We start from the raw sequence: 14,878 nt of genomic DNA, 5'->3' as shown, positions 1-14,878 counted from the left end.
AATCTAAATATTACAGTCTTGATAAATTTACATAACCGTGTACCATAATTTTAAATATCAACATAAAAAAGTCCAGAACTCACAAGTAACTGTATCAGCAGGCACTTTCCTACATTCCATCCCATGCCTCTGGCCTGTGCGGCCACTAATCTCCTGTATTCATGAAGTTTGCATGTTCTGAATCCTGCATACTACTGGAGTTTTATTTAGCATATGGTCATTTTTGGCTTTGTCCTTATGTTCAGTGTAATATCTTTTCCTCTTTTTGCAAAATAAGCATTAATGTGTTGTGTCCTTCACACATTGACTGTATGTTCATTCTGGATATATAATGTATATAAATATTTTTTTAAGAAAAGAAGTAATGAAATTTGATTTGAAACTTAAGCCACTAAAGAGTGGTTCTGTTAAGTTCTTTAAGTTGTATATTACATGCTTTTTACTGTATCTGGCACATTAATGTTAATTCAGATTGTTAGGATTTGAATTATTCATTTTCTCTTTATTACATCGTATTTATTTTGTGTGTGTATGTACTTTTTGTGTGTGAGTATGTATAAGCCACAGAGTGCATGTGGCACTCAGAGGACAGCTAATAGAAACTGTTCTCTCTCTCTACCATGTGGGTCTTAGGGATTGAATTTAGGTCATCAGGCTTGGCAGCAGACACGTGTTTGTGCTGAGCCATCTCATTGGCCCAGTGGTTAGCATTTGAATAGCAAATTCTTCTGTAGCACATACAGTCTTATAGTTGGCATGATTTTAGACGGTTCCTCATTTATCCTGTAGCAGTAACTCATTAAATTTTCAAATTTTTATTTTGACAAATACCATTGTAATCACTTTTTCATATGCTTGTTTTCACTTTAAAGTCCTCTAAGAGAAATGCCAATTTTCTATTACACTTGTATTAACATTTTAAAAATTGGTCCCATTGTAGTTATATTATTGAGTTGTAATTTGTTATGTATTTTGTATATGGATATGTGAATTGCAGGTATTTTCTCCAAACTTACGTATCTTCACTGGTTATTTTAAACTAAAAGAGTTATTAATTAGTGAAACATGAAGATTGGTAATAACCTAGTCTACAGCTTCCCTTCTATAACTCTCCCATTCATGGACTGGCTGAGCATTAATGTGTATAAAACAGTGGACACTTTAGATAATCATGTGTAATGCTTACTAGCTTCTATAGTTCTCATGTATATCCCACTGGGCAGTGTAGATGAGTGTGAGATGCTTACTAAGCACTGGATCCCCCTCTGTACCAAAGAGCTGAGGTCTGGCTCTCCTTAACTCCTCTGCTCACTATTTCTGCTGGGATCTGTGGAGAAGAATCCTGTATCCACAGAAATAGTCTCTCTAATACCTCAACTCTTCTGTTTTCTGATTCTCCAAACAACTTAATGATTTTCTATCCTACTTCACCCACTTAACTTACATCAGAGCCATGCTACCAGCATGCTTTCAATTTTATATTTCCTTTATTTTTTGAAATTATAATTATATCATTTCCCCTTTCCTCCCTCCATTCTCTGTCATGCATCCGCTGTTGCTCTCTCTCTCTCCTTTAATGATTGTTTATTTATGCATATATAACCAAATATAGAAACATAATTGTATAATATAACCTATAACACAATATAACCATATGTCTATATATTTATAACACCTGATAATGTTATCTGTATGTATAATTCTCAGGGACGGCCACTAGGTATTGAAAAGCCAGTGGGGGCATTCTTGAGCCCCGCCAGCTTTCTCTTTTCTCTGTTAGCATGTCCATTGGTGTCAGTGTTGTACAGGTCTCGTTCAGACATCTGTCTTGATGAGACTTCGTGAGTGCAGCCTCTGAAATTTTTCAGGAGACACAGTCTCACAGCAAACGTCAGGTTCCTCTGCTCTTACAGTCTTTCTGTTCCGTCTTCCACACTGTCCCTGGGCCTTAAGTGCAGAACTTATATTGTAGACATGCTAACTGGGAGTGAGCACCACACACGATCTCATGTTTTCTGCATTTTTAGTTTGTGGATTTCTGTGGTGGTTTGTGAAGATTTGGAGCTGGGAACTACAGAAGGCAGAGAACATTTGAGACCTGTCTTCCTAGTGTTACCTCACTTTAGCAGATCTTTCCCAGTTCCATTCATTTACCTACAGATCTCATTTTTCTTTATAGCTGTGTTGTATCAGATAGTGTATATATATATATATATATGTGCCGCATTTTCGTTATCCATTCATCTGTTGAAGGACATGTGGGCTGTTTCTGTTTATCCGTGCTTAGGGCACCAATGAGCGTTACTTAGCAGCTATCTGTGGAGTCGGATGCTGAGTCCTTTGCTCACATGCCAAGAAGCCGTGGTAGGTTTACGTTGAGCCTTTTGACAATTCTCCATACTTATTTCCAAAGTGGTTGCACCGTTTGCATTCCTGCTAATCATGAATGCAGGTCCGCCTTTCCTCACACCCATGCAAGCACTGCTGTTGTCTGGTTTGTTAACCTTAGCCATTCTGACTGGGCTAAGATGAAATCTCAGTTTTAATTTGTGTTTTCCTAATTGCTAAGGATGAATACTTTTTGAGGATTTCTTAAGCATAAAGTGTCTCTTTAGACCCCTACTCCATTTTAATGTAATCATTTGTGTCCATGCTTTTTGTTTTTACTTCTTTATATATTTTAGATGTCAATCTTCTGTCAGATGTATATCTGCCAAAGATTCTCCTCCGTTCTGTGGGTCTTTTTCTTCACTTGATTGGTTGTTTCCCTATCTGCATAGAAGCTTTTTGGTTTTATGAGGTCTCAGTAATCAGTTGTTAGCTTTAGTTCCTGGGTAGATGGAGTCTTATTTAGAAACTCATTTTCTACACCTAAACTTTGTAGGGTACTGTATATACTTCTCCCAGCGGTTTTAGCAGTTCAGGTTTCACATTGAGGCCTTCAGTCCACTTGACGTTTACTTTTGTGCGGAGTGATAGAATTTTTACTCACACCTGTAGCAGCATAAGTGTCAGTGTCAGATTTTACCTGTAATTTTCCATATTTCTACTTCCTATTTATTAGTGCTGTTGGACTTTGAATGATTCCATATCCTGGAGCTTCTCCTCTTTTACCTGTGTGTCAGGTCGTCCCTGTTCTTAGTTTTTCCCCTCCTTGATACTGCTTACTTGATAGGTATGGTTTGCCACTTTCATTAATCACAGCTGCACATGTCTTTGCCCTACCTGCTAAAATTATATTTTTCTTAATAAAAATAACATAAGCCAACTTGATAGTATATTTTTAGTATACAAAATCAACTGTTTTGATCCTGTTTGGTAGCCTATAACATTTTCCTAGTTAATACTTTCTTGTTAGTTTTAATATTTACTCCAAACTTTCTTTGTAATCTTAAAATTCCCCAAATCACCTTGCATACTGCTTCTCAGTGAAATTTTGCTATTTATCTCTGAAAAGATAGTACTTAATTGTGGGAGTCTCTGTAAATGCCGCAGCTGGCAGAGTAACAATAAAGCTTAAGGATAGACTACATTGAAATTCTTTTGCAAAGTACATGTGATCTCTTCCCTAAAGGTGGGTTCTTTAGCTTAAGGGCCTAAGGAGGGTCAGGTCTTACAGAGCTACAAAGTAAGCACATGTGACATCTCCCCTAAGGATGGGTTCTGTTGACTGAGAAACAGTGGTCAAGATAAAGGTCTACAGAGGAAGATTCTGGTATTACAAACATATGGTCAGGTGGGGGTGAGGGTGGGTAGGTTTTGGTGTGGCCTGCTCCTGCAGATAGCGCAGATCATCAGGCCGTTACCGACATCCACTCCCAGTCTTCTGGTAGAAAACAGGTACACATCTCTTTTTTTGAAGAGAGAAACCTGTGTGCTTAGCGTTCCTGGTTTCCCTAGGGCTTATCTGTGAACACAAGGACCTCATGTCTTCTACACTGAGTTGCTAAATTAATATCTACAAAATTATTCACATTCACCAATATTTCAGTCTTTTCCCTGTCCCAGAAGAAAAGATGACTTTCTGTTATGAATTATGTATTCCACGTACTTAAGAATGTTCCTCTGTCCTTTTCCTTTTCTGTTTCTGTATCATCCTTCTGAATTGTGTATGTGTGGTTTTGTGCTGTGGTGTATGCATGTGTGTAATCATGTGTATGTTCATGTGCAGAAGGCCGGAGGGTTGCTGTCTTCCTCAGTCTCTCTCTCTCTCTAGCTCCAGTCACCCAGCACTGAGACTTGTGCTTCCACACCCATCTTTTAAAATACATGATGCCGGGTGGTGGTGGTGCACTCCTTTAATCCCAGCACTCGGGAGGCAGAGGCAGGTGGGTCGCTGTGAGTTCGAGGTCAGCCTGGTCTACAAAGCGAGTCCAGGATAATCAAGGCTACACAGAGAAACCCTGTCTCGAAAAAACAAAACAAAACAACTCCAAAACATGCTAAGGATCCAGACTCAGCTCCTCACCTTATATGGCAAACACTTTACAAAAGAAGCCACCTTTCCAGCCCCTTCCTTCAGATCCTAATTGAGGAAAGATTTCATACATAAAAGGACCTAACAATCTTATTCAAGTATAAATCCACTTTTGACTCTTTACATTATACCCCTGCTTGTTTGCATAGTCAAGCCTCTGTCTTTAGTTGTACACTTCCCATTCATGCCTTGTGTAGTCTGAGTTTTCCTCTTAACTCTGCTCTGATAGTATCTGCAGAGTCTTTGTCTGGTAGGCTCAGTCAATTAATTCCTTGATTGACTTCCTCTTCCTTGTTCTTTTCTATTGTTCTTTTGTTTCTTATAATGTCACTTTTATTTACCTTTTTACCTGTCTTCCTATTCAAAAATTTTTTTCCAAGAACTTTCTCTGTCATTAAATCAAGTATTCCTTTGGATTTTGAATTCAGCCTTATCTATTTGTTGTTGTTAGTTTAATGCTATGGCCTAATAAATGTTTATTATTAGGCTTATCAATATCATGATGGTATTATTTAACCCGTTTCACAATCAATAAAGACACAGACATCTGATATAGTTTAGAATAGCCTTATCACCTGGGGCATAGCAGATAACTCCTAAGCTACCTTCCATTATGGCTCAGCCTCCATCCCATGCCATCTGCTTCTAGGAATTTCTGTTTTGGCTACCTCGCATCCATAATACCAAAACACTTGCCAAGGTTGCTCATCTGGGCCGGTTCTTTCATGTGGAACTTCAGAGCTTCTCCTCTGGGCCTACATGTCTCTTTTCTATCCCATGACAATTCTCCTCATTCCCCCTCTGGTACCTGTCTGCTTCTCTTTCCCTGGATCCTTCTCGACTGAGACATCTCTTCAACCTGTTCTATCCCCTGTGGAATAACACCCTAAGCATACAATTCAACATTATATAAAATGTGGAATAAATGGTTGGTTGTGATGGCACATGCCAACGATCCCAGCACTCTGGGAGGCAGAGGCAGGCGGATTTCTGTGATTTGAGGCCAGCGTGGTCTATGAAGTGAGTCCTGGAAAGACAAGGCTAAACACAGAGAAAGCCTGTCTTGAAAAGCAAATAAATAAATAAATAAATAAATAAATAAATAAATAGTTGAATTTGAATAATGTCATTTAAGTACTAACAATCAAGGAAAATACCATTTACAAATTACTTTCAGAGGCAGTATTAGGTCTCTTGCTGATGTTCTTTTAAAACCTTTTTCTCTATGTAATCCTAAGTCTTAATATTTTAATTACATAACCACTAAATTTCTTAATATGTTAATTATTTAACCACTTACTATTTGTATGTACCTAGGGCCCTCTCACAAAAATCCAAAAATAAGAAGTTCCCAGACCCACCAATAAATGAGGATGAAGATGAAGATGTCAAAGCTGAAAGACTGAAAGTTAGAGAGCTGATGAGCTGCCAGTGTTGTGAGGAGGTAACTTGCTCATTATTGCTTAGTCATTAAGTCTGAAATAGTAAATTACCAAGGCTCCAGAATTAATAATAAACATTTTCATTCGTTAGAAGCCAGCCATTATGGTATGCAATTTGCATAAAGAATATGATAACAAGAAAGAATTTCTTCATTCAAGAAAAACAACGAAAGTAGCAACTAAATACATTTCTTTCTGTGTGAAAAAAGGTTAGTATTTATTTTTCTTAAGTAAGTTATCCAGAAGAGTAATTTCCACTTTTAATTTGGCTTTAATATATATATATTTTTTTCTCCTAAATCCTATAGGAGAGATCTTAGGGCTGCTGGGACCAAATGGTGCTGGCAAAAGCACAATTATTAATATTCTGGTTGGGGATATTGAACCAACTTCAGGCCAGGTATGAAATGTAAAAGTGTTGGTTATGTTTAATATGACTTATATTTTTAATTAAGATAAGTTCACTAATGACAAATTATATTTGATAGTCAAACTTATGTGTTTAGTATTTTTAGTATAGAATGATGAGATTAAGATAAGATTAAGATCTTTTGGTCATCTGAAAGTAATATACATCGTAAAAATTTCACATACACATGGACATATATAGTTTTGCTTTTAATAATTATCTACATGGAAGGTAGATTTATAGACCCACTTAAGAAGACAGTTGTATTCATTTTTAGAGATAGGAAAGTTAGTCTTGACCCTGTCAACTAGTCTTGTAATCATGTCACTTACCAGTTGGTAGAACCCCCAACATCATGCTGTTCTCCTTTCCTGTTTGTTTTCCCTTTGTTCTCATCACACTAGATGTACAGGCATACTGTTCTCCTGTGAATTACCAGGAATACTCTTTTGCTGTTGTTGTTATTGCTGCTGTTGTTGTTGTTGTTGAGATTTTACCTGAACTGTTCCTTATATCAATTATACCTTATATTAGAAATGAAAAGGATATGTTTTACTTACCTCATTGGTTAGCTATACCCGTTCAATGAAGCCCGTGGTGAAGAGACTTATAGTTGTGGCTTGATTTCCTGCGCAGCAGTATAGAATTGCCATCTTTTCTGGATGGATTGCTGACTTAGCTATGCATGGCCTTACACCTTTGAAAACAATAGAACCCTGGCCAGCTATTACTGTGTCTGAGGGAAGGAGCTTCAGTGCATCTATTTACTATCTCCTTTACATTACAAATTAAGCAAAGATACTAACAGTTGGTTTGTATTTTTGTAGATATTTCTAGGAGATTATACTTCATACTCCAGTGAAGAAGATGAAGCTGTTAAGTGTATGGGTTACTGCCCTCAGATAAACCCACTGTGGCCAGATATTACTCTGCAAGAACATTTTGAAATTTATGGAGCTGTGAAAGGCATGAGCACAAGTGACGTGAAAGAAGTAATAAGTCGGTAAGTGGTCTTTAGATTGCCTGTGCTACTCAGGGCAGGAAATGGACATTTCAGAGTTTTAGCTTTTTGTTTTGTTTTGTTTTGTTGAGACAGGGTTTTCTTTGTGTAGCCCTGTATGTCCTAGACTTGATTTGTAGACCAGGCTGGCCTTGAGCTCACCAAAATTCACCTGTCTTTGCCTCCTGAATGCTGGGATTAAAGGCATATACCACCAGGCCTGGCCAAGTTTTAAAATTTTGAAACAAGCTTTTTTTTTCTTTTTTAGATTATAGTTTTCAGAGAGAAATGTTCCTAAGTTTTCGTTTACTCTTTACAAAATTATGATACTTATGAAAAAAGACAACTCTTCTATTTCTGTTTGTTCTGATTCTTTGTAATTTTTTTTGAGACAGTCTTAGTATACAGCCCCAGCTAGCCTTGAACTCAGAAATCTGCCTGCCTCTGCTTTTAAGTGCTGGGATTAAATACATGTGTTAACATTCCTGATTCAGTTTTTTCTATTTCTAATTATAGGAAGAATGTACCCATATATAATATGGAAGTGATTGAATCATTTATCAAGACAATTTTTTAAAAATTATATAAATTGGAGATTTTTTCTTACCTAATTGACATGACCTAAGTGGCACTTTTAGAGAGAACAGTATAAGTGATCAGACATAACTTATGTATATTAATACAGATCAAGGAATATTAATTTTATGTTGACTATTTTGCAGAATAACAAATGCCCTTGATTTGAAAGAACATCTTCAGAAAACTATAAAGAAACTGCCTGCAGGGATCAAGCGAAAGGTATTGTCTAAAATAAGTACATGTATTTTATTAGTTCAGTACTTGTTGCCCTCTGGGCAGATGCCCTTAGAGCGAAGCCTCAGCCTGACCTCCCCTGTCTTCCATCCAGCTGTGTTTTGCTCTCAGCATGCTGGGGAATCCTCAGGTTACTCTGCTGGATGAACCATCCACAGGTATGGATCCCAGAGCCAAACAGCACATGTGGTGAGTATGATGCTAACGTCATGGCTTAAAGTCACTATAACCCATAGTTTCCTGTTAGTAATGTGTGCATCTTTGTTTCATAAAATAGTAATTAAGTATTTAAAGCTTTTATCATATCTTTGTTGAAATGTTTATGAGATTTTATATACTACAGAACAGAAATGAACACACAAGTGATTATTAAATAATTCTACTTTCTGAATTGATGTTGAAAGATTTTCTTCCTTAGTCACTTAACAGTAAATTATGGTTTTCATAATATTGTTTTGAATTTATGTTGTAATTTAAAGTATTAGTTGGTAAAATAATTTTTAGTTTTTAATTTTCTTGTTTATCAAGTATGAGGTTTGATTTAAATATATATTAATTTTTGAGTAGGCAGCTATTTTTTATAACATAAAAATCACATTTTATCATACTTGATTCATGCTTTTGTTCTTTCTCTTCGTCCTCCTCCTGTTCTTCCTCTTCTTCCTCTTCTTCTTCCTCCTCTTCCTTCTCCTCTCTCTCTCTCTCTCTCTCTCTCTCTCTCTCTCTCTCTCTCTCTCTCTCTCTCTGTGTTTGTTATTGCTAGGGATTGAGACCAAGTGTGCATTGTAAGCAAGGTCTGTACCTCTGAGCGCTATGCAAGCCTGGTTATTGCACTTTAACTCCATGTATACCTTTGAAATAGTGAAGTTTCTTTGCATTTGTCAAGTTTCAAAATGAAGGAAAAGTAAGTTAGAATGTGAAAATCATGGTTTGGTAGGATATAGTAACAGCAATTGATATTCGGTAAGTTTTAGTCAAATAGTTGGATTTTGAGAAACTTATTTATTTCCAGTAGCAAACAGGTGTATCCCTCTTGCCTAAATTTTATTTATATTTTATAGGAGAGCCATTCGAACTGCATTTAAGAACAAAAAGCAGGCTGCTCTTCTGACTACTCATTACATGGAAGAGGCAGAGGCTGTCTGTGACAGAGTGGCCATTATGGTGTCTGGGCAGTTAAGGTAGATGTTTAAGCAGCATACCTTTCAGAGAAAGTGATGAGGGTAGATTTGAGAATGTGGGCTTTTAAAGGCTTAGAGGACTATGCATTAATTTGAAATGTCAAAACATATTTCTTTGGTTTTTAAAAAATCAGTTTTCTTAGGATTTTTGAAATATGTGATTTTTGTTTGTTTTACAAAACATGTCCAACTACCTGTATTAGCATGTTTTAGTAGGCTATTTAAAAATAATAGGCATGGTTGTGAATCATAACACAAAGTATAAAATAAATATCTGAGTTTATATTTGCATAAAGAAATGGTTGATTGAGTAAATAAATGTGAGAGAGAGGTAGTAATTTTTCTTACACAGTGATTCTAAGTAATATATGTCTATATTGTTCCCTCAAAGGAAGCTTACCCTTTCTAGATCCCAGGTTTATGCTGGATATAACCAGTTTCTCCTAGACAATCGAGTAAGAAAAACAGAAAACAATAAATTCGCAGTTGGAAAGCTTACAGATATCTCAACTTAGCGGATCTCGCACACCCTTGAATATGACATAAGAAGCATGCTTTGCATGTGGTTTTCTGTCTAAAACTCATAACCCTATTTTAACATGAGGAAATACACACAAATTGAAGAACATTTCTACAAAACATCTGATCAGGATTTCTTAAAGCTGCAAATTATGAAATAGAAGAAATGAGTAAGAAATGGTAGTAATGTTGGAAACTATAGAGACGTAGCAACTACGTGCAGCGTGGAATAGAATCCTCAAACAAAAACGCCACTAATGGAAAACTAGCAAAGTCAAACCCTTGCCTAATTTCGGCTAGACTTGTATAACATAGGTTATTTGACTTTAGAGAAATTTGTCGTAAGAATAGAAGAAGAAAATATTAGGGGAAAATGACACTAGTGCATGAGCATTGCCTCATGGTATTTGCAACTTTTTTTTAAACATGTAAAAGATTCCTAGAGTCATTTTATTTAAAAAAAAAAAAAAAGATGTGGTAGAGATATCAACAAGATTCCTTCATTGAAACTATCAAGCTATTTTAGATCCTTCTTTTAAATATTACTTCAGATGTATTGGAACAGTGCAACATCTAAAGAGTAAGTTTGGAAAAGGCTACTTTTTGGAAATTAAACTAAAGGACTGGATAGAAAACCTGGAAATAGACCGCCTTCAAAGAGAAATTCAATATATTTTCCCAAATGCAAGCCGCCAAGAGAGGTAACGACTTTTTAAATATGTTTAATGCTTTTTATAGAGTAAGTGAAAATCATACAAGGTTGTATTTCAGTTCTAGTTTCTACCTGTGCCCTTGACTGTGTTACTTTGAAATGCCACACTGTCATCAGTACAGGACTGTGCTGTCAGGATAGAGGCTTGTGCCTACTTCAGGGTCATAATTACATGGCGTTATCCTGTCATTTCGCACAAGTTTTTAGGAAGATTAATATCAAAGTAGATTACTAGGATTTAAATTTGAACTCAAAAATAGTTTTAAGCTTTAGTTTCAAACAAACACAGTGGCTAAGTTTTGTGTTCTCCTGAATTTTATCTTTGTTTTTCAGCTTTTCTTCTATTTTGGCTTATAAAATTCCTAAAGAAGACGTTCAGTCCCTCTCACAGTCCTTTGCTAAGTTGGAGGAAGGCAAGTAGTATTTTGAGAGTATTGTAGAATAGTTTTCAGATAACGAAAGGATTTTATTTAGAGTTTAGAACTGGGAGCCAGGTTAGTGTTACAGTTATAGCAACTATAATCTTTCGTTCTTTTATTCTAAGATAAATAAATATAAATGTATATATTTATGAGTACATATATATGTAACAATAAAAAAGAAAACTTTAAGAGGGAATATGAGAGACACAGGAAGACTTGAGGGGAGAAAAAGAGGTGGGAAAATGCAAATTCAGTCATCATATATTTATAATTTACAAAAACATAAAAATTTGAAACATATATAGAATTTTTATCTTTCTCTGTGGGCATTCTGAATAGGACAAGGTTTACTTATATCTAATGTTATCTCCATAGCCGTAGACTAATTATAAATTATGAAAATTTTTATCTTTTTGGTAATAATTTCTTTACGGTTTAAAGAGTAAATATACTAACAGAATTTGGTATTAGATTGGGTTGCAAAAGGATTTGAATTGAATATAGGAAAACTTACAATGACCAATCTTGAGAAGTAAATTTAAGAATCTAGAATCAAAAACAGGCCATAGCAGAGTTTGGAGAATGGGAGATAGAAACCTGATGCCACAGAAAACAGAAGAAGCGAGGAAGAAGATGCAGGAGGGAAGGAGAGGAGGGTAACTTGGAAGGTGAAGCAGGCCAAGCAACACTCAGTGCTAACTGTGCGCAGCTGGTCACTAGTGGGCCGGGAGAGACAAGAGGTAAGGCTGTGGGGAATAGCACGTCTAGGCAGCTTTAGTTTTGAATGAGCTGTTTGTTGACAGAAGTTTTTTAATTTTTTGTTTTTAAACAGTAGATACCTTAGAATTATTGGCATTTCATTCCTTAAAATATCACTAAGTAAAATGCTGTTTTTGTGTTTAATAGCAAAACACAAGTTTGCCATTGAGGAGTATAGCTTTTCTCAAGCCACACTGGAACAGGTACAGTAAAGTTAAATTAGAAAAGATTGTGGTATAGTTAAGTGTATCTCTTAGCAGTTACTTAGGTTTATATTGTAGAGACTGATATTGTAGGCTGTATAATTAAAAAACTGTTTATTTCATGTGTGTGTGTGTGTGTGGCAGGGGTCTCATCATCACAAATTAAATCTAACTGGGGTTACAACTTTCGCTTCCTCTTTGCTTTTTGTTCAGTTTTATTTTTAAATCATCTTTAATTGAAAAGTCATATTATATTCTTTACATTCATTGAGTACAGTGTGATGGATACACACACACACACATATATACATTATTGAATAATTAATTCAAGTGAGTTTTATTTTGTTAATTTTGAATATTTTTTTGTTCATATTCGTGAATGTTGAAAAGACTTGTGGTGTTATTTCATATTAGAACACTCGAAATTGTTTAAATTATGACAGTACTACTTGAAATATTAACCACAAATTTATTAACCCTCTAAATGTGTTTGTCTATGTAGCTAATGGACATAACTTGCTTTGTTGGAGTAGGTATCAATATCAGCAAATCTCTGGGTACTTGTTAATATCTCAGTTATGGTATTATATCAATTATAGCATAGTTTATTTTATTTTTTCTTTTTCTTTTATTTAGGTTTTTGTAGAACTCACCAAAGAACAAGAGGAAGAAGACAATAGTTGCGGGACTTTAAACAGCACGCTTTGGTGGGAAAGAACGCAGGAAGACAGAGTAGTATTTTGAATGTTTGTTGTCCACTCTACTGAATGACACTGAATTTATTTAGTCTTTTTTATTTTAACTTTGATTTTAAAAGTTTATTACTTGAATAGTAATTGAAACATGAAAACACTTGGAAATGTCCTAAACTTCTTAATTTATATGCTGTGGTTGTGTGTTTTGCTTTCCTTTAAATGAATTTGTGTGTAATTGTCAACTGCATGTTGATACCTGAAGCATACTGAATATAGTCTATATGCCATCTTTTTCACTTTTCAGAAAAACAATGTTTTTCAACTTATGATTTGAAGAAATAATGAAAGAATAATTCTGAATAATATTTAAATTTATAATATCTTAAATAATTATATAATTCTACAGTGCTAACTAAAAAGACCAATATGTGAGACATAAAGCAATGAGGAAACTTTTCTTTTAGAATTTATAAAAGAAACTCAGCAGAAATTGTTATATGTCAAAGTGCAGCACTTGAGAGGTGACACCCACTAGGTGGCAGCCATGCATCATAGTAAGTAAAACGAAGCCTTAGTCTAGTCAAGTGATTTTAGATATGGGTAGTTAGATGTTTCAAGCTACATTTCTTTTGCCCACATTAAAATTCAAATGGGATTTGGGGATCATACTTTACAGAAAGACTATCACTAGAGTTTTAGTATGTAATTGATTCTTTGAAACTACAATGACAAATGTTTACAGAGGTAGGAGAATTAATCTATACCTTTCTCCAAATACTCAATGATGATTAAAAAACAAACAAACAAAATTTCATTGCCTTTCTTACAAAAGGCACAATTAGTTTTATTCATAGACAAGAAATTTATTGGATAACCATTTCTATTGTTAAATTTTATTACTTGATTCTCTCTCTTGAGTTTTAAGTAGATCAACATATATATTTCCTTAGAAGGGCAGTTTGTAATCACCTCAGAGCATGGTAGAATATAATAACTCCTTTCAGGTGTTAAATTAAGAAATATGAATTAGAGTTTCACTCATGACAGAGTTGAAAAATGATATGACAATATAATCTTAGAAATATTTCAATATATGACTCATATGAACAGATATATACTAATATATGATGGTGGTTGATAGATACTATATTTCAATCTCTTGTATAAAGTTGCTTTGCAAAAACATGTATGTTGTGGTGTGACTTTTGCATGACAGAGTCATAAAGTACTGAAGGGCTTGCTACCAGCTTACTTTAAATACTAAAACCTTCAATGAATTTATTAATTACTTAATATTGGGAAGATTTAATGAACTTCTAGTCTTGTTGGTTAATGAAATATCTATGATTTTAGGTGCTAGTAGCTAATTTAAATGTTCCTTTCTCAGTACAATGTGGTATATGGCTGACAATTTCCTCTATTGCTTTGATAATTTCTGCCCACTTTCCTAAAGGTGTTGAGTCTCATATCTCAGAGGTACTCTAATCTAAGTAAACAGTCCTAAAAGTCTGCTTAGATTTTATGACCCGCCCCCCCCCCCAGGTAAGTTCTTGTAAGATTTTGTTGGCAGTAGCTTGCCTCCTGATACCAACTTATAATTTTGAATTCTTAAGAATCTTACACTTAGCTAATGATTACTGCATGACCAATACAGTCAAGATATATTTAAGAGGAAACCTTTATCTTTCCTGATAAATTATAAATAGCACAGTGTATTTTCTAAGCAAGTCCTTACTAAGTGGTGCCGCAAACTTGAAGCTCTGTCTTTTAGTAGTTAAGCACCTTGGGCCTTTCTTTTGTAGAATACATAACCTTAAAAATAGCGAAGGCTCAGAGGTTAAGAGCACCACCTGCTCTTCCTAAGGTCATGAGTTCAGCTCATAACCATCTATAATGTGATCTAATGCCCTTTTCTGGCTTGCAGGTATACATACAGGCAGAACACTGTATACATAATAAGTAAATAAATCTTTAAAAATACAAACAAATAACTTATAGTTTACTAGGACACTTACTGAAAAGGTTAGCTTTTGTTTGTTTTTTTCAAAAGCAGTTGACCATTCTAAGACAGAGTTGTTTCCTAGAGACGGTAAACATACGTCATCACCTCCTGCTTTTTCACACTGCTGTGGTCACTCTGTTAACATTTTTGATGTGTGATCAATGTAAGGCATAATTTTTCTTAGGGAGTAAAAGTTAAGATTATATTGTCTAATCACCTTATCAGTTATGTTCATTCAGTTCTT

General features: G+C 35.1%; 1 protein-coding gene across 1 annotated transcript in view; it reads left to right on the top strand.

The window, feature by feature from the left end:
- Positions 1-14,155, top strand: part of Abca5 (ATP binding cassette subfamily A member 5) — a 65,205-nt gene extending 51,050 nt beyond the window's left edge. The window contains exons 28-38 of the mRNA XM_051158965.1: positions 5,795-5,921; positions 6,011-6,128; positions 6,228-6,319; positions 7,156-7,331; positions 8,051-8,126; positions 8,236-8,330; positions 9,203-9,322; positions 10,393-10,542; positions 10,887-10,966; positions 11,882-11,937; positions 12,574-14,155. Coding sequence (XP_051014922.1) covers positions 5,795-5,921; positions 6,011-6,128; positions 6,228-6,319; positions 7,156-7,331; positions 8,051-8,126; positions 8,236-8,330; positions 9,203-9,322; positions 10,393-10,542; positions 10,887-10,966; positions 11,882-11,937; positions 12,574-12,681 — 1,198 coding nt within the window. The 3' untranslated portion in view covers positions 12,682-14,155. The remainder of the gene's footprint in view (positions 1-5,794; positions 5,922-6,010; positions 6,129-6,227; positions 6,320-7,155; positions 7,332-8,050; positions 8,127-8,235; positions 8,331-9,202; positions 9,323-10,392; positions 10,543-10,886; positions 10,967-11,881; positions 11,938-12,573) is intronic.
- The last annotated feature ends 723 nt before the right edge of the window (positions 14,156-14,878 follow it).

Source organism: Acomys russatus, chromosome 16 (genome assembly GCF_903995435.1).
Source record: "Acomys russatus chromosome 16, mAcoRus1.1, whole genome shotgun sequence".
Classification (NCBI taxonomy): domain Eukaryota; kingdom Metazoa; phylum Chordata; class Mammalia; order Rodentia; family Muridae; genus Acomys; species Acomys russatus.
The sequence above is the reverse complement of the archived record's forward strand: the minus strand, read 5'-3'. Positions and strand labels throughout refer to the sequence as shown.